The 25,959-nt window shown below is 43.3% G+C and overlaps 1 protein-coding gene across 1 annotated transcript in view; it reads right to left on the bottom strand.

The window, feature by feature from the left end:
• Positions 1 to 23,797: 23,797 nt before the first annotated feature.
• Positions 23,798 to 25,959, bottom strand: part of LOC130476296 (tyrosine-protein kinase JAK2-like) — a 75,666-nt gene continuing 73,504 nt past the window's right edge. Inside the window, exons 22-23 of the mRNA XM_056848219.1 lie at positions 25,463 to 25,576; positions 23,798 to 23,926 (exon numbers count right to left, since the gene is read on the bottom strand). Of these exons, the coding sequence (XP_056704197.1) occupies positions 23,819 to 23,926; positions 25,463 to 25,576 (222 nt within the window). The 3' untranslated portion in view covers positions 23,798 to 23,818. The remainder of the gene's footprint in view (positions 23,927 to 25,462; positions 25,577 to 25,959) is intronic.

A 25,959-nucleotide genomic window follows, 5' to 3' on the forward strand; every position in this document is an offset into this window, starting at 1 on the left:
CGTACAGAATCTACATGAAAATATTTATGTGTGTGTGTGTTTCACTCACATTTGGGTGGCTTAACTCAGAGGTCATAACCAGGAATATTTTGTCTGTAGTTGTCCCAACAATCAATGTTTAATATATAAATACAACATAAACATATGAAATAGTGTACCTCTCTTAGTCTTAGACCACCTGTGCAATGAACTGCACAGCTCTGGTGGGGGGGTCCCAATCCCTGAACTATAAATAAATCATACTGATAGTTATGTAAATTTAAACACCTATGAATGCAATGCCTTGCTGTATGTACAGTTTAATTTATTAATTTATTTATATTTTTTACATATCCCACTGCTCCTGCCAATTATTTAACATTTTATGCTTTTTATAGCCCTTAAAACTCTGATAAAGTATGTTCAAAAGCTTCTTAATCAAAACTGCTATTTTTGTAAATATTTTATCAGGACACCAAGTTTCTGTTATGGGGGAGAGCATAACTTCTATGTTTGTCCCCTGCTAGATAATGGCAGGAAAAGGGAATTTGGCCCTAAAGGGGAACAATAGTAGGGTGGCTGAGGAAAAGAATACGAGAAAGATTTCTCAGGAGTTGATGGTATAGTTTTAATACATACTATTCCTACTTTGTTTTCCCACCATTCTTTGCTAAATAAACTTCATTCATATTTTAAATACTATTTGTTAAGGGTAAAAACAGAGTTTCACTTACCTGTAACTGTTGTTCATCTGGTGGATCTTCTATGCAGGCACACATTGGGGGACTACGTAGGCGCAGGCCAGCCATGGATAAGATTTGTCAGCTTCTAGCAAAATCTAAAAGAGTGCTCCCCCTCCCCTTGGAGCATGCAATCTTCCCGCCCCTTGGTCACATGACCCAAGGGGGAGGGAGCACTCTTCCCTCCAGTTCTCCAACCTGCCGCCACGGAACCAACCACTGGTCTAGCGGAGAGGTCCCACAGCAGGGAAGGAGGGAGGGATGTGTGCCTGCATAGAAGATCCACCAGATGAACGACAGTTACAGGTAAGTGAAACTCTGTTTTTCATCTGCGTGGCTTCTATGCAGTCCCACATTGGGAGAGTAGCGAGCTCGCTTACCACAGCGTAGTGTTTCATAAACGTGGAGGGCGTAGACCAGGTGGCAGCCTTACAGATGTCCCGGAGATCTATCTTTGAAGAAAAGGCGATGGAAGCCACATATGCTCTGGTAGAGTGTGCCTTAATCATAGGAGGGCATTCTTGGTGAGCAAGATTGTAGGCCAATCTGATGGTAGACGTGATCCACCTTGAGAGAGTCTGAGGAGAAGCATGATGACCTTTATGGTGTCCCCCGAAGCAAACAAAAAGGTTATCGTCCTTACGAAAGTTCTGAGACCTCTTAATGTTAAAAAGGAGGGCTCTTCTGACATCGAGGGAGTGTAACGCCCTATCAGCATCTGAGGATGGGTGAGGGAAAAAAACCGGGAGGACAATGTCCTGGGTAAGATGGAAGGCTGATACTACCTTGGGTAAAAAAGAGATCTTTGGCTTCAGTACCACCTTATCCGAGTGGAACTTAGTATAAGGAGAGGAGTGTGAGAGTGCTGATAAGTCACTCACCCTCCTTGCTGAGGTAATTGCGACCAAAAAGGCCACTTTAAACGACAGCAGAGCCATTTCACAAGTGGCTAACGGCTCAAACGGAGGTCTCATGAGAGGACTAAGGAGAGACTCCACTGAGGAACGGGCGGAGTGATGGGAGGATACAAATTAGTGAGACCTCTCAAAAACTTTTTGGAAAGGGGTTGAGAAAAGACTGAAAAGGAGTTGATATCTGGGAGAAAAGCCGAAATTGCGGCGAAATAAACTTTAATGGATGAATTAGATAAACCATCATCTTTGAGGGTTAGCAAATAATCAAACACAACAGACAGTGGGCAAGTAATTGGCGAAACATCTTTGACTTTAGTCCACTCAGAAAAATGTCTCCATTTTGCGTCATAAGATCGTCTCGTGGAGGACTTTAAAGAGTGCAATAAGACCTTAGCTACCCTGTCAGACCACTGCCCTGGGGGCCGCACCCTCCAGGCAGTGAGTTGTAGATCTGGAGGGAAGTGGGAGGGATCCTTCGGGAGAAGGATGTAGTTCCCTTGCGCAAGTGACATGAGCACTGCGAACCAAAAGGGAGTGACAATGATGGCATCTGTCTTGTCGTGGTTCAACTTGGCTACGACCTTGTGAAGTAGAGGGAATGGGGGAAAGAGATAAAAGAGAGCCCTGTTCCAAATTGTCTGAAAGGCATCCCCCAATGAGCCCGGGCTGGCTCCCACCCTCGGATAAAACCTGCGACACACGGAGTTGAGGTGTGTTGCAAAAAGGTCCACTTGCGGTAACCCCACTGTCAGAATATTTGGTGGAGACAGTCGTCGCTTAAGGTGAGCTCGTGCGTTTGATTGGGAAGGCGACTCAGAGCGTCTGCTAACGTGTTGCTCTTGCCTGCGATGTGAATTGCTATGAGAGTAGCATGATGAGCTATGGCCCATTCCCAAATTTCGCTGGCCTCTTTGGAGAGCGAAACGGACCCTGTGCCGCCCTGCTTGTTTATATAATACTGGGTGGTGGAGCTGTCATAGCGATCTGAATGTGATGTCCATCCAGGTGCCCTGCAAATGAAGACAGAGCGAGACGGATGGCACAAAGCTCTAACAAATTTATGTGCAACCGGGATTCTAAATGCGACCACAATGAGCACCCCATCCAGAAAGGGAAGCATCTGTGAACAGGTACCTCTCAGGGGAAGGACAATGAAAGGGGACGCCTGAGAGGATGTTGATGTCATACGCCCACCACTGCAGGAAAGCAATGACATATCTGGGGATGGATAGGCGTTTGTACTGGGAGTCGACATTAAGCCTGAATGCCCGGAGGAACCAATTTTGGAGCGGGCGCATATGAAGACATGCACAGCCGTGGTGGAGGCCATGAGGCCTAACAACTGCTGAATGTGGTAGGCTGTCTGAAAGCGTTTCTTAGTGAACTTGGCCACCAATTTTTGGATGGCGCGACCTCTTTGAATAGGGAGGAAGGCCCTGGCTTGTTCGGCATCCAAGCGCGCTCCAATGAAGGTCTGTACCTGTGCGAGGACCAGTTTGGACTTGGAAAAATTAACTGGCAGCCAGGGCGACAGGACTCTTTCGCCCTATAAGACCCCCCGCATATAAGACGACCCCTATTTTTAAATTTTTAAGTTAAAGTCTTATACATGGGGGCGTCTTATAGAATGAAAAATACGGTAGTTGAAACTGAAGTTGGATATCTTGGCCTCGCCTTAGGTGAACATGGCAGAACCTGATTGCCAGAGTGTCAAAGTCATTGCTAAAGTCTCTGCCCCCACCGTTTCCTCACTAAGAGCTCTGCTAGGAACTTTTAACTTCTCCAAGACTTCACTGAATCCTTTGCAGACAAAGCCTGTCTCCTCTATGCCTTACTTAAGAAAAACACCCCCTGGCATTGGGGACCAGATTAGGAAAATGCTTTTGCAGAATTAAAATGTAGACTTGCTCAAGCCCCCGCCTTAGTCCTGAAGTTCTGGGTTGGGTTCCCAAGAAGCTGGCTACAGGTCTCTGCGGTGCTCCTGTCGCCTTCGTAAGGAATCCCCCCCGGGAGCTGGTGAAGAGGGGCTTTGGCTCCGAACTGCCCCCTCATGCTTTGGCTCCAAACTGCCCCCTCATGCTTTGGGGATCCTTTTGGCCAGCTGGATATCGCCCCAGGGTGGAATTGGATGGAGAGGAGAAGGTTAACGGGGGTGACTGCCAAGATGGCTACCGGACCCACCTCCTAACTTTCCCTCCCCCCCACCCTCTTTCAGTCAACATTAAATCTTAAACCCCTTACTTGGATCATGGTCTTTAAATCTCCTGTCCCAGTGTCAAGCCTGAGCCTTCTCCAGGGACCTCAGAGCTTGTGATACCGGGACCGAGCATAGGCCAGAGAACTCAAAAGAAACCACAGCTTTAAGAAGCTGAAAAAGCTTTATTAAAAGAAGTTCAAAATAAATGATTAAAACACAAGTTACAGGTAAGGCACACTGGCAAGAAAATAAAAAAGAATCTAACTTAATCAGAATACTTACTAGCTGGTACTTTAGCAGGTGTTCTTACTCGCTGATCTGGTCTCAGCCATTCAGGCTGGGCAAAAGCCTTGCGTTACATGAGTTGCAGAATAATGATGTTCTAAGCAGAAGTAAAGCATGTGGATAGCAAAAGAGAAGAAGTAGTGACCACCATAATGCCTAACTGCAATTATGGAATTCTAGCCCGGGGTGAGATGATCCCTGTCCTCCAATCAGGGCACTAGCCCAGGAGAATCTTCTAGTTGGATCTGACTGGTTCTGGCCGGCACTCTTCTCATGCACCGGAGAGTGATCTCATCCCCTCTCCCAATTTCTCACAGATACACGGTACCATCCAATTAAGATGGCATGTAAGTGTCCTTGAACAGTATCTTACAGGCCTAACAAGCTACAGGTGCGGGCCGTTATGTTTCTGTAAAATGAACTCTGGAAAATAACTACAATTAACAGTATTTCAAAATGGAGAACTAAACTTTGATCAAACATATAGAATAAACCTTTCTGCCTTGACACCCGGCCTAAGCCAAAACAACCAACTTTTTCAGCTGAGGAGCTGAGGAGTTTGGCAGCTACAATAGTCTGGAGAGGGGGGTGAAGACGCACAAGGAGGAATTGGCGAGGCTTTTCTTCTGGCGAATTCAGCACTTTCACTTTGCTTTCACAACAATCAAACTAAAAGCTGCCATGTCAGCTCACTTTCAGTGGGCTTACCAGGTGCGGTTTGTTCCCTGGAGGAGGCAACGACCAGCTTCCAAAGAGGAATAAGTGCTGCGACAAGGCTTTGGAATCCATTCCTCCCTGTTGATCCTACTCCATCAGCCTACACAGTCCCCTCTCCCTAAAGGTAATCTCGCTAGTTAAGACATCCGGTGGCATTTTCCCTCTTCATTTTCATCCTTTTCATCTACATTTTCATGCTTTGGTTTTACTACTGTGTGGCGGACCTGACAAACACTTTGACAATGTTATAAGTTGATGGGATCAATTGCCTTGTGGGATTACAAATCATGCTGGAACCTTAAAAACTATAACTCTCAAACTGTGGTGAAACTTTATAAATCTCTGGCAAGTGGCTTTCCTTGCTGTGCAGTTTGGAGCCTGGTTTGACTCTTTCTCCATGGATTTCAGTTAAAGGAATTGAACAGCTTTTTATTACAGCAACTTTCAATTTCAGTTCCCAGCCGCAGACACCTCTCCAACTCACAGTCTTTGGATATTTCGCCATCTGCTGGACATCTGATGAATTCGATACAGCTTCCTCATTTTCAAAATGTTCCTTGCCTTTTTTCTATGACATCCATTCCAGTATTATTAGCTTAGCAACACCAACTAAGCAAATTAATTTCCTTGTTTTCTTTGCAATATTGTAATAATCTGCTGATCTATCTCTTATTCTTGGTTTGTTGTTATAAACTGAAAATTCTCAAGTATACAAATCCATACCTGACTGAACATTTGCCTATTGTGAAGAAATTGGGTTACCTGTTACCTGTGATTACTGTCTATAATTGAATTTTATTTGCAGTATCCTTAAACCAGTTATTTCTCCATCTGTGAAAAAGTGTTATGATTGTATAATTTATGATATACCGGGAATTTTCCTTATTTTAACCTTTTTAACCCAATTTTGCCATATGATTATGAAGGAATTTTCTTTTACAACTTTACTCAAATACAATCAGAAAAATCAAAAGCAAACAGAACAAAAATCCTACAGACACATTTGAGAAATACAAGGACACCTCTGAAGAGAAACCAAAAGACATCATCATAGGGAAATCAAAAAATAAGAAAAACAAAAAAGGCTGCTGAAGTTCCTGTGTAGTGGAAACTGCAGAAGACCATTGTAATTACGAGGAGGTAGATGGTGATCTATGCAGCCCTTCCCCATGTGAGAGCAATCTCAGGTCATTAGGGAGTTAAACTTTCACACAGCACTGTAAATGATGAGCACCTGGTGATGGGGAAAAAGGTTAGTTTTCACTCTCTGTTAAAAGAAGGGGAGGGCTTCAGATAAGGAGCCAGCCAGGAGGAGGGCGTCTGGAGAACCAGGACGGCTGCCAGAGAAGAAGCGGCTTGCTTGCCTCCCAGGAGACAACTTCCCATCCTTATTTCAGACTCAGCCAGGATAAAAGGTTATTTTTGTTGAAAGATTACTTAGCTTGGGTAAAAGGGTGTATTTTTTGTTTAATAAAACTGCGTACTTTGTTTTCCCCAACACTTGCCTGTTGGAATCATTTCTTTACCGAACCATGGGTAATACATCCTGAAATGGCTAAGGAAGCACAATAATTATTTTTACAGACACAAGAACTAATAAAAGAGATTAAAAACTCCTTGCAACAATCAATACAGCAATTGCAGAGAATGCAAAAGCTCTCTCTGAAATTAAACAAAAACAAGTCTATCAAATGAGAGCTGGAAGAACACAGTTCAAAACTTTCTCAGCATTCACAACTGCACCAAGATACCAACAGCAGGGTTGACGCTCATGAAGTGAAATTGAGAGACAAGAATCTCAAACTACGAGGGTTTCCAGAACAGTTTGACAAAACGGATTTAGAGGGTGATCTGAAGACCCTATTGCAAGAGCAGTTTGAATTAGAAGAGGATGCTCTGGACTTTGAAAGCGGTTACCGGATCAATTCTGCTTATTCCAGAAAAAACAAAACTCCCAGAGACATTCTGATAAGATTCATGCACATAAGGACAAGAGATTTTCTTCTACAGACCCAGAGAGATGATCCTTTGGTATATCAAGGTGTGGTGATACAAATTCTTTCCAATCTACCTGGCAACGTGTTGATCAAGAGAAAAGAATTCAACGATTTGAGAAAAGTGCTTCATGGGAGAGGAATAAGGTTCCATTGGATAGTTCCCTATTCCATAGAAGTGTCTTTATGTAAAGATAAAAGAATAATCCGTAACCAAAGTGAGGCACAAAAATTAATTGATGAAATTTGTCCAACAACACTAATCCAAAAAACGGATGAGGTGAGAAAGCAGAAGAGGAGCACAAAGTCGGAGATAAGGACTTGAGAATTGTACCGGGTTCAAGTAACCTTTCTTCCAAGCACCCACCAACAAAACCTACTACCGAAGAGATACAGGAAGAGGACAAACGTGACCAAATAGAAGCAAGATGGAATTTGTAGAAGCAAGATGGAAACAATAAAAATCTGCTCTATTAACATTAACAGTTTGAACTCCCCTTCCAAAAGAAAGAAAGCCTTCCACAAATTAGGTAAACTCTTCAAGGATATTATTTGCTTACAGGAAATACATGTCAAGAAAGATCATGAGAAAATTCTGCATGTTAGAAAGTTGGGATCACCTTACATCTCCTAGGCCAGAGAGAAAAAAAGAGGATTAATAATTTATGTTAATGAAAACAAACTATCAGTTCTCAAACATGATTCACATGGCAATTGGTGATATCAATTTCTTATTATTCAGAAAAGCAATGGAGAACAATTTACCTTAGCAAACATTTATGCACCCAACACAGTAAAGGAAACTTTTTTTGACAACTTTTTACAATTATTTACTTTCATCAAGGGGAAATTGTGCTTCTAGGTGACTTCAACAGTGTATTAAATCCCAATTTAGATAAATCAATTAAAAACAGCGGTGGGAAACTCACAAGAAATGTATTCTGCTTTATGGAAGAACTTCTGGTTGATGCATAGAGAACCAAACACCCAAATGTTCGAGACTATATGTTTTATTCGAACAGACATGATTCATATTCAAGAATTGACATGTGTTGGATTTCCAAGTCTCTGTTGGTTAATTTGGATCCAGTTGAACTATCTTGCAGAACATTCTCCAATCACAACTCAATAGAGGTAACCTGGAGACAAGAGGAACATGGACTCAGGTGATGGAGACTTAATGATTATATCTTACAACGAAGGAACGTTGTCAGCCAATACGAAAAATATCTGGTGGAATTTTCCCACTACAACAACTCTCACGGTATGCCAAACAACACCATATGGGAAGCAAGCAAGGCCTTCATAAGAGGAAGGTTAATTTCCATCAACGCCAGGATCAAAGAAGAAAAGCGAAGCACAGAGAAGAACTTCAGAAAGAACTCCGAGTTTTAGAGACCCGTCACCAGAATCTTCATGACAAAGAAACTTTTTTTTTTAATTGAACATATTAATCATAAAATCGACTTAATAGAAATGGAAGAATTACAAACTAAGATTAGATATGCCAAACAAAAGTACTCTGAAAAAGCTAATAAGCCAGGGAGGTATCTTGCCAATTGCTTAAGACAGGAAACACTCAAAAGTAGAATTCTCGGAGATAAGAAAGATGGGAAGATTTCAAATAAGCTCAGTTGATTTTTTCAAGAACCTATATGCTGACAGTCTTGAAGAGGAGGGCCTTGAAGAATTTATTTTGCATGCAAATCTACCAAAACTCACTCATGAAGACCTTGATAATCTCAATCAGAATATGGCTCTACAGGGTACTAACGCAATGCATGGCTTCTCCACACATATGGTCATGACTGGCCACAAAATGCTCCTTTTTGAAGCTTTCTAGCTGGACACCAGCCCCCCCTTGAACCTTGAAACCATAGACAAAAAGCTGTGTTGGGTTGGGTCCGGAACCCCAGACAATGGGATGTAGGTCAACTGGTCATGTACAGAAAGTTTTCTGAAAAAGAACATGCTCTCACCGCAAAATGGTTAGGTCCTGCTCATGTAGTAGAAATAATTAGTCCTGCTGTTTACCTTCTCAAACTCCCAAGAAAGGGTTCCACTTGGCGAAAATACTTTCACTGCTCTCAACTCAAAGAGTGGAAAGGCGAGCCTTCTCCTGTTTTAACCGAGTCCACTCAGGCTCCCCCGCACTCACCTGGGCAACTAACCCAGGGGAACATGGCCCAAACAAGGCAGATTTCAGTTAATTATGCACCAGAGCCTCCTCTGGTGAACCTAGCTGTAACTTTCATGGTCTTATGAGCATCAGGCTGTGTGGATTTTAATCAGCAAGACAAAAATTAACCTTTCCCCCCAGGACTCCCATTTTCCCTTCACCACGAACATCCAGACTGGTAAGTATGAATTTTATTGTATTTATGATATGGATTGTAAATGGTATTTATTTCCAATTGCTACCACTCAGTTAACTACCCCTTTACCACCAATACCACTGCCCTACTGGAAATGCCAAACTACTAAAAGTCCCATGGAAGGTCTCATCTATAGAATGAATGGCTACTATGCCAACCCCTCTAATCGCAAAGCCACAGAAAGCACGTATTGGTTCTACGAATGAGACCAATCCTACTGTGGACCCACTTTAGGGGTGAATTGTATTTACAAAACTTCTGGTAAAAAGAATCATTCTGTCACAGCCTGGGGAAGCTCTCTATTCTGTTTCTCGCAGTCTTTTGTAAATCATTGCCATGCCAGGCATCTGAGATCCCTAATGTGGATCTCCCCCTAGAGGAGGTTCAACAACATTGCGAAGCTGCCCTGGTGACTACTGCTGTTTGGAATTCAGGTGACCCACTCAAAACTGTTGTTGCAATTGGCATCTACGATGTCCGGGAGGAGGGAGATCAACTTGCAGTAACTCTAATTGAACCTTCTGGCTCCAATCTCAGCCTAAGCCTCATTGATTGGTAAAATGTCCATGGTCCATAACTGGCCAGGATCTTTTAAGACAAGACCCCCCAGATTGGGTAGTTGCACCGACTGGCTCCTCATGTGATCATTCACTCCCCTGCTAAATTAATGTTTAACCATCATATTGCTAATGTTGAATCCCTCTGCAAGACCTCCTTCCTAGTAGTAGGTTCATATTCAGGAGAAAGTTCTGCAGCACCCCCAAATGTCCATGAAAGTGGGTGTTAGTTTATTTGGTCTTAATGCCTCTCTTATATTACCAGAATGTGCCCTCTATTTCCACCCTAGTGAATTTGGTTAGACTGAATAGATTAAATTATGGCAGAGAGTGGTCCACTCCAAAAGAAATATAAAAGATTGGATTGTCCCGGTAGGAGTAGGAATTTCACTAATTGATGATGCTAATTTAGAAATTTTGGTGAACAAGTTATCCTATGCCACCTCGGACATTTCAAAATTAGGTGATCCCATGACCCAATCTTTGACATCAGTATCTGGGGTGCAGCACTCCATCAGGTCCATTCTCATTGCTTGGGAGAAGTTGATTGAATGAGACTTCTCCATGCTTACTAGAGGCGTTCAGTCTTTCCAACACAACATTTCAGTGGTGCTAGCATGCAACTGCCATGCAAATCATTTGCCATGCTACTGCGGACGACATTCCTTTTGACATCCGTAAAGTTATGAAATCAAATTTGACTGCAGCTGAAACTGAATTGGAATATTGGTGGAAATTAGTTAATGCCTCGTATGATGTAGCTTTGTTTGTTTATTGTCACCATAGCCTCTCAGACTTCCTTTCCCATTTATGCAGTAATTCCATTAGGCTTATACACCGGTAATGGAGATACTCTGTACTTTCGAGATAGCAATCATTGGGCTACAGCCACCTCTACCAGTTTTCAAACAATTAATGTTGATAGCTGCCATCACAGAGAAGGCTTAGGATTCATTTGTGACAATGATGTCCTGGAACAACACCTGCTTGGCTCCTTGCAAAGGCAAAAATGCTCAATGCACCTATGATGTTGCCCAGGAAGACAGATCAGCAGTAATCTACAGTGTAAAGGGTTGCACCTGCATTAGGACCATGTGCAATTTTGTCAATCAATAATAATTGGGTTCAGCCCAGGGTCCCTATGATCAACCAATGCTTTTGTTACCTCACCAGTGTCAGGTTGCGACTTTGAATTTTGGTCCCAGTGTGGACTCATCAGGAACTTTACTTCTCCTCAGGTCTTTTCAAATCAGTCACTCCTATCTTTCTGGGTATGGGTTTGGAACTTATTTATAACCTCCTCACATCCTTCCCTTCAAAAGGAATTAGAAAAATATTAAAGAATCAGGTGAACAGGCCTCTCTCAAAGCATTTAATAAGAATCAAATTGTGACTTTAGCTGCTGACATTCGTGGAGGGAAGCTCTCTTTGGTTGGTCTGAAAAAGCTACTGCTGTTTTTAATCTTCTTTTATACCCTGCTGTTGTGATTTTTGCCTTTCAAATTCTGGTACTTCTCTGTTTATTCATTTTGACGTGTTGGGTAAAACATCAAATTGCTAAACCTTCTGCACTCCACAAAGTGCACCGTTATGATAAAGTATAATTGTTGCTACTACATTACTTTCATTAATTGTTCATTTACCTTGACCCCATGAATTGGTTTTCCCCTCATGAATTTTTGCTGATTATTTTCCTCATCCTTGAGTGCCTCAATGATGAATTTGTGCCTCATGACTTTTCCTTCTATTACGAACTTTGTGCGTGATGAACTTTACACCGTGCTATTGTCTTAGCTGGCCTTGTATTTATTTGTGATGAAATAGAGTATTGTATGAATCTGGCCTCCTCTGTTGTGTTGAGGTGCCCTCCTTTTGTTTCATCCTTTCCCCCTTCCTTCTCTGAGCAAGGGGAAAAAAGGGGGGAGATATCCCTTTTCTTCCTTTCTTTTCTTTGACAGTTTTGAGGAAAGAAATCAGTTACTAGGAGCCAACCTGGCTAAGGCAGAGTAATTAAAAGACAAGGCCAGCTCAGTCCCATCTGGAGGGATAACCCCCCCCCTCCGCTAAAAAATATACCACACCATCGGGATCTGCAGAAGCACCAAGAAATGCCCTTTGTGCTTCCAGGGAAACTCCTCACCCATGCAGATGAGAAGGGTCCCCAGAAGAACCCTCAGCCGTGGTTTGGTTGTCTCCTAGTCTCTGACCCCCGCCCTCTTATGGAAGCCTTTGACTCAAATCCTGGGTCACCCCAAAATGCCACTTCACTCTTCGCCATGGATGCTACTCCAAAATCGTTGGTTTAAGGTTGACATGGGTGAGCCCTTTACTTTTTATAACCTGTGCCATTAATAAACCTGTGCCATTGAGTTTCTTCTGTTTTGCCCCATTTTGGCCAGAGAACCCCCTCATTTACATGACCAGAATGCCTTGCTGTTCAAACCCAAATGCAACAGCCAGAGTTAGTGGTGCCAGGGCATGTTCAGGAGCCTCTGGAAGGCTTCAGAAGCGCTGACCTTTTCACCCCGCAATCATCTGGCAGTTCAGAACTAGCCTGGCTCTTTTTTCTCCAACCTGATGGTTTTTTCTCTCAGCTGTCTGGTTTAACAACATCGAGCCCCTTTGTCTTTCAACAAATCTCAGCTCTCCACGACTAGCACAGCCTCCTAATAGGGATTTATTGAGCTGTGTGTTTTGTTTTGTTTTTTCTTAAATCAGTCAACAAAGACTTGAACTTCCTAGCAACTATTAAGGCTGCTCCTTTTTTCTATCCTGTTCTCCATATGATTGTCTTTACCATAGGGATACCCTCTTTCCCTCTTGGACCTAGCAACAATGTTGCTCACTGCAAGAAAAGGGAAGGGGGGGAGAACAAGGGCTTTTTTGTTGTTCTTTCTGTTTACCGTTTTGGCGAAGGGCCTTAGCCCTTCTGAGGTAGATGTGTAGTAGGAGCCAGCCTAGCCAGACTGAGAGAGTTTGGAAGATCAGTTCACAAGACAGGCAGACTTCGAAAAGATCTAGAAAAAGCCAGCCTTATCAGACAAGGTATGGCAGAGAAAATAATGCATCTGCACAGAATCATAAACCTAGCCAGAAAAGCCCCCAATGGGGACCATGCAGTCTGGCTCCAACTTCACCCCCATACCTATAAAAATTCTCTCCCATAGGAAGGGTTGCCCCAAACAGTGGCTCCCTTTGACCTTACTGTGACAGTTTAAAGTGCCTGTTTGTCCACAGCCAAATCCAAGGTCTATCTACAGAACACCATCTGCTCTAAAAGGAAGTGTTCCCAATGCTTTATTCTAGTTTTGTAACTTCTTTTCCCAGCAGCAGTCTCAAATCTGCATAACCCGTCATGCTCTGCTAGCCTCGCTCAGCTCACTTCGGCTAGCGCTCCTCTGTAACAACTTTTTCATCCCCAAAAGCTGATCGCGCTCAGCTCTTTCCACCCCCAGGATCATCTTGCAACCCCGCTCTGAGGCACATCTCTCCAGCCAAGCGCCTCTTCAATTGCTAATCTTTTCCAGTTTTGTCTCACGCATGCAGGTCTCTGCCAATTTAGCCCAAAGCAAACACCGCTGGGTTTTCTGCCTGTATGTTCTGTTTTCCCATGCCATCCTCCAGTTAGGAGACTCCCGTCTGCAGTAGCACTGGTCCAGTTGCTGCAACCCGTCCCACAGAAGTGTGCACCCTGACCCTCTGTCTGCCGAAGTTTCTGGGGTGGGGGGAGAGTTGCTATCGCCCTCCCCAAAACTGGAAGCTTGGGGGGGGGAATACATTGTCCATCTAAAACGGGTTCACAGGAACGCATGAGACCAGGGAGGTGATTATTCACATTCCATGTACACCTGTAACAGAAGCTTGTCTGTATTGGGACCGCCCCAAACAACTGACTTATGGGACCAGTATATATAAACTCCCACTGTTGTTACTATGTTGAAAATATCTTGCTTGTAATTTTTGTGTTTAACTCCCAAAATGGGAGCTCTGTACTTGTAGTTTTCCTTCACTTTCCTTACGAGAAATGCTGGTCATTACTCATTCCACACAGCTGCCTCTCTGTGGACCTCAGTCCCCGGATCAGTAAACGGAACCTTGGCTTACCTGTGAGGGTTCCTTCTACTCTGAAGGAGGACATCTTCAGCAGCGGGTGGTTTCCTTCTCATGCTCAGGGAGGCAGGATTCTAAACTTCTTCCTGTCCCTGAGCTAGGACCACCCTCTAAGCTTCAGTTGAGAACATTCAAAGCTAACAGGCAGGAAGAAATAAACGAGGTAGAAAACAATATGTATATTGTGTGTGTGTGTGCGTATATATGTATGTATGTAACATAACTATTGTTAGTAACAACTGAACATAGTTTTAAACTTTATGACCACTGTAAGAAAAAGGGAAGAGTAGGGAATCCTCTGTAGGTTCAGAGGCACATAGTGATGTTTATCTTATCTAGTACATGTTTTGTTCTTCATTATATCTTTGGTACTTTGCACTGGGTGGGTAAGATGTCCTCCTTCCTCAGAGTAGAAGGGACTCTCACAGGTAAGCTAAGGTTCTGTTCTCACTCTGAGGTCGGAGGACATCTTCAGCAGCGGGAATTTCAAAACCTGGTAACTCTTGGGTAGCATCAGTTGTCACTCACTTTTGGCTCAGTTCACGAGGAAGCCATATTGTTCCAGGAGGTGTAGAACTGTCGAGGTGTGTTGAATTGCCACCTGTTTGGAGGGGGCACTCACCAGGATGTCATCCAAGTAGGGAAAGATGTGAATCCATTGCTCCCTCAGAAGCACTATCAGAGTGATGAGTACCTTTGTGAAGATCCTCAGGGCTGATGAAAGCCCAAAGGGGAGTGCCCTGAATTAGTAGTGATGTTGACCATGGGCGAACCAAAGGTACTTGCGATGTAATGGGTTGATCAGTATGTGCAGGTAGGCCTTCATTAAATCTATGGACGTTGGGACTGACTGGGGTCGCAGAGCCTTGATGATGGATCAAAGAGTCTCCACCCTGAAATGTTTTTGCCTCACAAACCTGTTTACATACTTCAAGTCTAAGATTGCGCATCAGTTCCCATTTCGCTTTGGCACGTTAAAGAAGATAGAGTATATCATGGCGTGCGCTGTGAAGACGGTACTGGTTCTTTGGCTCGTATTTCCAGTAGATGGCAGATCGCTTCTTGGTTCTGGGTACGTTTGTCTCGGTTTGGTGAGAGTGGTGATGAGGTTAACGAATCTGGTGGGGTGTGTGTGTGCCTGAATTGTATCAGGTAACTGTTGTTTATGATTTGGTTTCAGATGTTGGTGAAATGTAGAAGTCTTCCCTCACTTGAGTCTGAATGCAGTCATTGCTTCCCTTGTTTAGTGAAGAATTTCTCTGATTTGTCTGCCCCCTGGTGTTGAAACTGGGAGTTTTTGTTGAACCTGTTTCCCTGCCAGACCATGCACTTCACCTGTTGTTCCAACATCTTGGTTGTTCCAAGGAATGAAAGGACTGAAAGGGCTGAAAGAAGGTTGCAGATGAGCTATTTCCCTCCTTCCTGATGTATTTTGGCATTGCTTTCTTTTTATCCTTAGTTTCTACAAGGATACCATCTAGTTTTTTGACAAAGAGGCAACCTCTCTCAAAGGGGTAGGACAGCAGGAATGATTTTGATGATTAGTCTGCTGACCATTCCCTAAGCCAAAGTCTCTCCTGGAGACAGAGGAAGCTGCTAGGACCCTTGTTGAGAAGGTCATAGAGTACAGAGTGGCATCTGCTAAGTTAACTGCCTTTAGGACTCTGTTTAGACCTTCTGACACTCTTCTATTTTCTTGTGGAATCAGTTCTATTAACTTCCTGATTCACATGATGCATGTCCTGGCAAATAGGGCTGCAGTGGCAGAGGCTTCGACTGAAAGGGCAGATGCCTCATGAGCCTTTTTGGTAGCAAAGTCTGCCTTCCTGTCCAGCAGATCTCTAATGTTCCCTGCCCCATCTTCGGAGAGTAGGCCCGAGGATTGGAGGGCTGCTATGGGGGCATCCACCAGCGGAACCTGAAGAAGGCCCATAGCATGTGGTTCTAGGGAATATAGCTTTTTTTTTGCCAATGGGGAACTGCCTATTGGACATTGGCTTCTCCCACTGTGCCCTTATTAGGTCCTCAAAATATTCAGGGAAAGGGATGGATCTAGATTGAGTTTTTAGCCTAGAGAAAAAATCCTTATTTCCTCTGTACTTGGATTTATTTTTAACAGCTTCTGTGTCCTCATCTGCATGCAAATCAAGAGCTGCAAGGACTTTGGGAGAGTAAGTAGCCTGATAATCCTCGCCTGCAAAGAGGTGAGACTGCTGTTCTTGGTACTGTGATTCTTTCTCTCCTTCATCCTCTCCTGAGGAAAACTCTCCTTCCTCTGTCCTCCTCGTCCAAGGGGTTTTGTGAAGGGGGGTAACTAGATCTATTGCTGGGACCTGGGTTCTGAGGCACAGCCTTTCTAGCTGCCTTGGTGGGCCAGGCGTGGCTAGCACTATTACTCTGCTCCAGAATAGCTTCCCATTTGTGTTTGGGCCATTGTTGACAAAAGAGAGTGAGCCCTGGAACCCACAGGGTCTCCCAAGGCTGAATTGCATAGGTGAGCAAGCTCTTCCCTCAAAACTAATCTCATTAGATCGACCATACTGCAATTCAGCTGCCCACCCATTGCAAAAAGCTGGGAGAGGTCTACGTTACCGATTTCTGTTGAATTTCCAGTTAAGGCAGCCATCTGGGTGGTTTGCACTCCCTCAGAACCCCTAGGGGTCGAACAGGGCATAGCAGCATCCATTTCTTCAGTCCACGTCTTTTCCCCGCCCTTTTGCTCTGGCGGTGGTGGCCATTTTCTTTTTGAGGCGATAGCTTTCACGTCTGCAATTCCCAGAGGGTGATGAGTTGTGCCACTGTGGAGAGAGGAGTCCAGCCACTAATTGCTCATCTCCAGACTTGAACTCTTCTCCTTCTCTTTCCTCCCGGGATGCCATTTTCTCCGATTAGAAGGAGAAGGGGGTGAATGGAGGTAAGATTGAAGGAGGAAAGAATATAACAGAATAGGGAACTGGAGATGGATAGTAGTTATGGTTAGATAAGTAAGCTAGATAAGTAAGTGATTAGGTTAAAGGACTGTTCCTAATCTAGTAATTGTCAAGCTAAGGAAAGAAAGAAGCAGGAAAGGGGAAGAGGCTATGGAGGCTTTCAGTGAACAGAAAAAGGAAATAGTGTGGGAAGCAGAAATGAGATGTCCCCCGCAAGTCCTTGCTGGTCCTCTGGTTTTACATTCCTAAATGAGTATTTATTGGCACAAGAAAGCTTACAATTGGTCTGAAAATCCTCAGATTTTATCACTGTAATATGTAGAGTGTTGTTGAAGTCTGTAAAAGTTATGATTATGATTGTATTTGTTGTTGGAAGCCGCCCTGAACCTGGTTTTTTGCAGGGGGAGGGTGGGGCATAAACTGAATTAAAAAAATTAAACTCTCCTTCTGAGTAGGTCAGTTTTCCACTGCTCTGTCAACATCAAATTTACCCTAGCATCTTTTATTCCTACTATCCTGGGTTTGGTCAGTGGTAAGAATTATTGTGATACCATGTGCAAAAATCAGAAGACGCTGTAGGATTTTTGAAAACATTTAATACTCTTGAGATATGTTGATACAGCAATATACAGTAACAGGTGCCCAGGAACTGTGGAAGTGTTTCTTACAAACTCAAGATCAAGCTACTTTTCTGCTTTTGTTTTAAGCTGCAGTTTATGCTTAAACTTTTGCTTATTTTGTGACTGATTCAACTCTCTGCAACAAAAGCAAGAAATTTTGAAATTCAGCATGTTGATATTTAATGAACCACAGACCTGTACTTGTAACTGTAAATCAAAGCCACATTTCCCCAAGTTTTACAATATTTTATCAAAATTAGTTTCATTTTTAAAAATGCTAGAATTTTTATTTTACTTCATAGCAGCATTACTGAACATGTACTACCGTATTTTTCGCTCCATAAGATGCACCTGACCATAAGATGCATCTAGTTTTTAGAGGAGGAAAACAAGAAAAAAAATATTTTTTAAAGACCTGGTGGGGGGTCTTTAAACTCCCCCGTGCTGCCATCCCAGGCAGCACAGAGCACTTTCAAGACCCCCCGCCCGGCTTCCAGGGAGTCCCTGGAACCCCGGTGGGGGTCTTTAAACTATTCTGCGCTGCCTGGGATGGCAGCGTGGAGAACTTTCAAGATCCCCCTCCCTGGAAGCCGGGCGGGGGGTATTTAAACTTCTCCACGCTGCCATCCCAGGCAGCGCAGAGCACTTTCAAGACACCCCCCCTCCAAGAACTGACCATGGCCAATCCTGCGTAGTTCCCATGCTCTGATGAGCCTGGGCTAAACTAGCCTATTTGGGTTGCTCAACTCAAAAATAAGCCGTGCTTTATTTGGGTGTGTGTGTGTTTCCTCCCGAAAAAGTGTTCTTAGCATTGCAGCCCAAGCTACATATTAGTAGATTTCTACAGCTAGAGTTACAACGCCATAAACTGTAAAGTGAAAAATGCCTTTCTGGGATAAATGCATTGTTGACAGTGCCAAAGCACACCACTCCTAGGGTTGCCAACTCTGGGTGAGGGAATTCCTGGAGATTAGGGGGTGGAGTATGGGGAGGGCAGGGACCTCAGCAGGTTATAATGCCATAGAGTCCAGGGGAACTGATCTCTGTAGTCTGGACATCAGCTGTAACTCCTCGAGATCTCCACCTGGAGGGCAACCAAACTCCAGTTCAATTTTTCCTTCTCTTAAGAGCCTGTTACCTTCTAAATCATATACTACGCTGGCCAATGGCCATAACAATAAATGGAAATGGAAATGATATATATAGGTTCTAGTTGACAGATACCTGAAGGAATGCACCTAACACACTAGTTGATTAGAGCAAAGGAAGCCATTACACAGATTGCATGATTCCCCCTCCCCCTATTATATTTGCTAAAACTCATTAATTGCAGCTATTTTGCAAAGTAGCAGCTAAAGAGAAGGCAGCTGGAAGAGAAGGGCTGTTTTAGCTGGGCTCGATTCCTTTCCCTTCTTTGCTGAGAGGCAACAAGAGGCGCATCGCCCACCCACACTCTCCTCTCCAGCACCTGCGCCTCTACCTGTCGCCTCCTTGAGCTGGACAAGGAAGTCCTCAATCAAACAGCCCTACAGTAGGGCGCCTCTCAATTTCACCGCGTTGCATTTGGGGATTTGTAGTCTCCGTTCCCTGGCAGGCCACCCCAAGGAGCAGAGGCAGGACAGGGAGCGACTTGCTCCTTCTCCTCGGGCGGTGCCGTTTTTTCATTCAGCACGCTGGGCGTGCGCGTCGAGGAGCAAACCGTTCGGACATTGCGGCCCAGCCGGAGTTTTTTAACCAAGGCCAAGAACTACATTTCCCAGCCTGCTGCGGGAGAACGGGCTAACCCCCTTTCTTGCTGCAGGTTGATCGCCTGGGCTGCAGATGAGCGAAAGAGAAAACGGTGCAAAAAAGAAAAGAGGGAAGGAGGGGGGGTTGGGGGAGAGGCAGGAGAAGGACCCCCTTGGCTGGCGAATTATGCATGCACTATGCGAGCTCTGAGAGAATGGCCGTGGAAGGTAAGGGCTGCCTTTTCTTTGCGGTCACCCCACCTCCCTCCTGCACCCGCTTCCATTCCTCCTCCTTACCTGAGGGGGGACGAGGACAGAAGAGTCACCGGCTAGAAAGGGCCAGCGCATCGATCAGATGGAGAGGCCAGGGGAGAGGAGGAGGAAGCGGCCGGCACAGCTGGCTTTTTTGCAAAACGGCGCAGGGCTCGGCGGAGAGGCGTTTTCATGCATGGGCGCCGGGCTGCGGAAGGACGTGGAGGAGCTACCCGAGGCCGGCCAGAGAGGGACCCCCTCCCACCTTTGCATGCAAGGGACACCTTCCCACCTCGGCCCGGCTGGGGGCATGCTAACGGCCTGCAATCGCCTCTGCAAGCTTTGAACCCCAACTTCTTTGGAAAGCAAGGTGGTTTTGTTTTTGTTCAAGAGGGCTCTGTGCCTACCGCATGATCGACACCCCCCAAAAAAATATATGATATGAAGGCTCACTGCTCCTTTACTTTCCTTCCCAAATGTGAGTGTTTTAACTGGTGACCCTGGGCCTTGTTTGTGTTTATATATATATTTTACAGTGTTTCTTAAAAGTGACTAAAGTATCCTGTCCTGGGAAGGGGGGCGGTGGGTCTTTAAACTGCTCAGGCAGCGCAGAGCAGATTAACCTCCCCCCGCGCTTCCCGGTCCCGAGGCTCAGCTGTTGGGCAGGGACTCTGCACTGCGCTGGGCGGCTGGCGGAGTCCCAGCCGGCCCCCGGGGCGCCCCGGCGCCGCGCCCCGTTGCATTCGCTCCATAAGACACACTGACATTTCCCCTCGCTTTTGAGGAGGAAAAAATTATAGAGTGAAAAATACGGTATTTCTTCCACAGCAAATCATAGCAACTTTTGGTATCATGATAAACAAAATAATGGTCATGTGGAAACTGTGGGAAAACAATTGATAACTGCATATTTTAATAAACAGATTGCATAATTTTACATTATATGTACAGAATTAATTTCTCAAATACAGCATATTTCTGAAGTGTATTGATTTCAAAATATTATAACTAGTATTGTGACTGCATTTGTCCCATGTAGGTACTCCACACTGAGTGATTCAATAAAGAAATATGAAACCAGTGTCTAAATTAAGATTCAAAAGAGACAGGGAAAGGCTTCTGCAAGCACACAAGGACTATGTGCCCCCCACATTCCACAGCCTTTTGTACCCCTCTAAAAGCTGTTCCTCAAGGTAAGGGGAACCACCTAGGGCAGCATCCAATACTGAACATGGGACTGCAACTGGAAGTAAAATTTGGGAAAGTCTCCATGATCATGCAGAAATACTTTAGGCACATGCATGAGGCTGTCAATTCCTTTACAAATTTCAAATAGCCCATGAGTACTTTTTTATCATGTTCTTAAAATCCACAACAGCTGCACTTTAACATATACTGAGTTAAAGGGACTACCTCTACAGGTGTCCCAAGACACTTCACATCAATATGGGAGCAAGGAATGGGGGGCCAGCGAGCTTAAATAATCAAGAGAGAATTATTGTTCTTCCACTTAATGTCATAAAAATTTATCCCAACTGGAGCCCAAATTTATATTTAAACGATGAGCTACTTAGTCCCAGCCTGATGAAAATATCTAATTGCAATATACAAAACTCAACTTTCTGAAAAATGGGAGAAGACAAAGATGGGGCCCTCCAAAATACAGAACTGGAGAAGCCTATCTTCTTGCAGGTTGTCATTCAACTTAAGAAAATTAGACAAACTTTATTAGAACAAGCAAAGGCTTTTATTCACATTGGGGAAAAAACAGTATTATGGAAGATCTCTACATTGCATTTCACAAACTTCCCTGAGCTTTTTTTCTTTACACAGAACATAAAATTCTTTATCAAACAGATGCATTCCATTAGTGCCACACTGCCGCATTTGTTTATCCTGATACCTTATATTGCTTTCCTTGCCTCTTAAAATGCTATCTGATAATTTTCCAGCAGTTCAAATATAACATACTGTTATACAATGCAACTGCTTACAATTTTGACCCAGGCTTCTGCTCTCTTCCCTTCTTCAGCTGCTTGGCATAAGTCCTTACACTTAAAACATCCACAATATTGTTGCCTGAATATACAAGACAGATTGTGCGATCCCTTTCAGCTAGGCATTTCCCATTTCCCTTTACAAACAGATTAGGGCAAAGCATACTTCTATTTGTTAAGGGAAAACAAGGAAACTCTTATAAGGACAGAACTTAACATATGCATTGGAGCCACTAGGCCAGTTCTAACCCAGAGTGGCATAGTCTAATGCTGGTGCTCACCGGGTAAATATTTGCAATCTTTCTAAGGTACTTTTTCATCTTATACAATCTGTATCACTACACATCTCCTCTTTGTTTGAGGTAAATACAAAGGCTATGAGATTTATGGCATAGTGCCATCAAGGCTAAATTCCAAACACTCACATGTTTGGAATGTTTAACAAATGCTTGAATCAGTTGTCCCATTTCACCAACTCTCCCTTTGGATCTCTTTAAGGAAGTAAGCACCACACTTGAATATGCCTCTAAAGCATGCCTGGGTGGGTAAGCAGTGTAAAGGAGGCAAACTGGCCAGCACGGTACATTTCCACTGAACTCTAGGGACAGCTCTGAAAATTCCAGTCAGAGATGAGCAGCCAAGGGTATGACTGCTGGCTACTCTGTACCTTACCTTGAAAAAAATGTATCTGCATCACAGATCCTGGGGCTGAAGTAACTGCACCAAACTTCAGTTTATTTCACAATATAAACTTCAGTTTATTTCACAATATTTCACAAATTGCTCTGTAAAATTAAGCAAACAGAATCATATGGCTGCTACTACAAACAGCCAACTTATTCAACAACCTAAAGGTACTCTCTTGGGCCCCCTATGTTCTTAGTTATGTTAGAATAATGCTTTCTATTTCTATATGAATAACTCACCCTGCAAAAATGGAGGGAGAAAAGGAAAACTGAACCATGTAATAAAATTGGCAAAGATATCAAGGCTTAGCATTTGGAAAATATTAAGCTTGCAAATTTTTGTACCTTTAGGAGACAGAGAGAACATAACACATCTACAACACAAACATAAGAAAACAGACGGCTATATACTTGTTCATTTAAAAATGTAATTTTCAGCAGTTTTTTGGAAAAAATATATATAATTTGATCCCTTTCCTTCAAAATATATACAGTACATCACTCTGCCTTAACGTATCTCTCTGCTTATATTGCTGGCCAGTGATTGGCTCAGTCAGGCACATAAAAAATTGCTCAATAAACTATCCAAAAATATACATTTGACTTGTTCTTCAGAGAAGCCATTACAGCCTGGACATTTTAAAAACTATATAACCCTATTCATAAAACACAAGCCCTTGTGCAGTGCATGTTCAGTGAGGAAAGCATTTATGATGTCTCCTGGGTTTTCTTTTTTTATGCTGTCAGTTTGCAGAGAGCAGACCTATGCATCTTGCATCTGACACTACTCTGAACAGCTGCCAGGCTTAAGCAATTCTTCTTGTTGGCACCAGCAGGGTCTCTTCCATGACCCTCAGGCTAGCCTCATGCTCAGTCAGGCTGCTTTCTTCTCTCACCATAGATTGATAGAGATTGTGCTTTTCTGCTACACACTTCAATTGTCTGTTTAAAAAAATTCTTCAAACTCTACGTAATTGCATAGCCACAAACGATCCAGAGAAATGTACATTTATGCAAAATCAATCATGTTATCTGTCAATTAAATGAAAACAGCTTTGTCTGTTACACAGTCATCTTTTGTGGTAGGCAAAATGGACAAAGGTTACCGTGGGGAAATCAAGACAGAGTCCATAAATAGCAATGATGAGTAGTACAGGGTGAACCTGTATTTCCATACAGTTCAACATGTTAAGTGCAAATATTTGCTCTTCTTAAAGTGGTGCAACTTAACACAGACACTTCTAGTGGCGTTGTCAAACTGGACCCAAGATGTTTCCAACATAATGAAGTATGACAGGTCAGGTACTGATTATGTCACCTTCATTTCAGCAGCAACCCAAGACAACCATTATGTAGAAAAATCCTCAGTCCCTAAATTTAGTTTTCTCATCCTTCTATTAACTTCTCTGCTTGATTTTTTTTTGCACAACTGCACTATGACCCTACAAGGCAAACCATAGTGATTGCAGACTGAACATACATTATGCTATTTTGCTTTTCAGACAGCCGAAGTGCTTTTCATTGGTGTCATTGTAGTCTTCTTGATGAAGAAACTAAGCAGAATTCGTCTACATCATTTGCAAGTTTGGATGTGATGATTCCCTACAGTCTCTGTCCTCAAGATAAGATGAATGTATATGGCAGTGCATAGGAAGCCAATCATCTGCAACCATCCAAAGGACCCAGAACATATTTGTTCTGTATGCCAATGTATCCTTCTGAAAGAATTCCAGTAAACTCATCCACCCATGCTCTCCCTTATAAGATCCACTCGCAGAGCAAGGTCCCTGAAGGAGGGTCGCAGGCTCACATTATTATTCCAGCATTCCGTCATTATGGCATAAGCCTTGGCAAGAGAGAAAACATCAAATAAGGTCCACAAAATAGTCAGGGGTCAACCATCCTAAGGAAATCTTGCAGGTCAAGGTACCAGAAGGTACTCAGCAGCATACACTATCAAACTTTCCCTTTAAGTACTGTGCATTGTCTTACACCAACCCCTTCTCTGTAGCATACCCACTCCTCCCACCTACTCATCTACAGAGGTAAGCCCCCATCTGTTCCAAACACACAAAGTTTGTCCATTCATCGGCCAGGTATAAAATGAGAAAATGGAACAGCTGAAGCCACTGCCCATCTGAAACAGTCATACCCAAGAATGGTCTGGCAGGGCTCCTGTTTGGGGCAGCTGCACTGTTGTTACTAGCTGTAGCTCAGTTACTAGCTGTAGCTTGGTCTTTCCAATGAGGTGCTTTATAATTGGGGTTGGTTGAGTCAACAGCACCAGCTTTAATGACTTATATCCTACTGCTCTGCTAACAGCAGTGCCTTCTTCTGGCTCATGCAGACTTTCTGCGATGTAATAGGCTGCTCTTCTACTTGACCCTCTTCCGCTGAATACAACCGCTGAAACTTTATTGCTTGCCCTACAGAATCTGATAGAATAGCATGAACATATCTAGGTAGTGCCACAAATGATTAACAGTACTGTTGAAAGATCAGAGATCAGTGATTTCTCCCAACTCTTGAGCTTTTAACAGTCTTTCCTGTAACTTCCTGCCCCCTTCCCCCAGGAAAAAACCACACAATTACTTTAAGCAACTAGGGTGAGAAAAGGCTTCTGTTTCCACTCCATTGGACAATGTTACACACAAAGGGGCACTTACAAATAATTAAGACAATTTCTTACTTTCAAAAGGGATCTATATTGTAAAAATCATTCCAAGTAAACGCTAACCAAAGATTTAGAGGAAAGGGTGGTAGATGGGCAAAGAATAATTTTTCATACAGACCCTATTTCAGAACTTCTGAGATTCCTTTGGGTATATTATAATGTGTGCTTGGAAAGGATTTCTTGCTGCTATCAAAATGGTTACTTTCACATAGACACATTATCCCGAAACATGGAGACCACTTAGTCACTTTCACCTGCAACTGTACTCTAGTAATGGTTAACTGGATAAAAGGGTCTCTGAAGGTAACAACCCTTATGGAGTTAACAACACACACAGTGTGTTCCTGAGTTGTTTTTTTAAACACATGGTTCACAAAAGATGTGTCTGGTAATGATAACATTTCAAGACTGGGAAACTTAGCTGAAAACAGGTAAAAAGAGTTAATATGCCAGCACCTACTGCACACTGAAAGTATTTTGTAAACTCTAGATGGTTTGGAGCAATAGTGTATTGCAGCTGAGTTTTTTTCCCTTTAAAATTCCAGGCTGCTGAAGAAAGCAGATGTTATCCTTGATTTTGTGATAAATCCAGAAAAAGACAGAAAGTGAATCCGGCTAGTATACGCCACTAGAACCCAAGAACAATCTGCAGGTGCCCCTCATAACTAAAGCAAGAGAACAGCAAGATAAAGTATTACATTTCAATACCTCATCAGGGCACCCATCAGGTCTTGGCAACCGTCCATTATTTTTCAAAAGCTCTATCAAATGGTACACGATCATCTGGTTTTGCTTATCATTGCCAATCATGCGCATGAACTCCTGAAACAGAAATCCAGCACTGAATCTGGGTCAAATTAATAACACTGGAGCATGTGTAAATGTTTAAGAGAAAGTTCTCTGTAGAAAGCCCAATTTTTTGGACTGCTGCAATGCAAGACGCCAGAGGCAAACAATATATCGATGAAGCATCCATTTTTCAAAGTAATTCTGAAGATAACACAATGAGACCTAAAATCTGTTTGTATTATGCTAATGCATTTAACACTGAGCCTCTGACAGGAGGGTTTTTGCTTCTCATCATAAAAGGTTAAGAATATGCAGGTGGTGGTGGGGAACATGAGGAGGAAAGAGAAAATAATAATGCCATTGGCTTGCTGGTCTGGGAAGCATCCTGGAACTTGTATGACCATGTTCCAGGATTA

This window comes from Euleptes europaea, chromosome 4, assembly GCF_029931775.1.
Source record: "Euleptes europaea isolate rEulEur1 chromosome 4, rEulEur1.hap1, whole genome shotgun sequence".
NCBI classification, from domain to species: Eukaryota; Metazoa; Chordata; class Lepidosauria; order Squamata; family Sphaerodactylidae; genus Euleptes; species Euleptes europaea.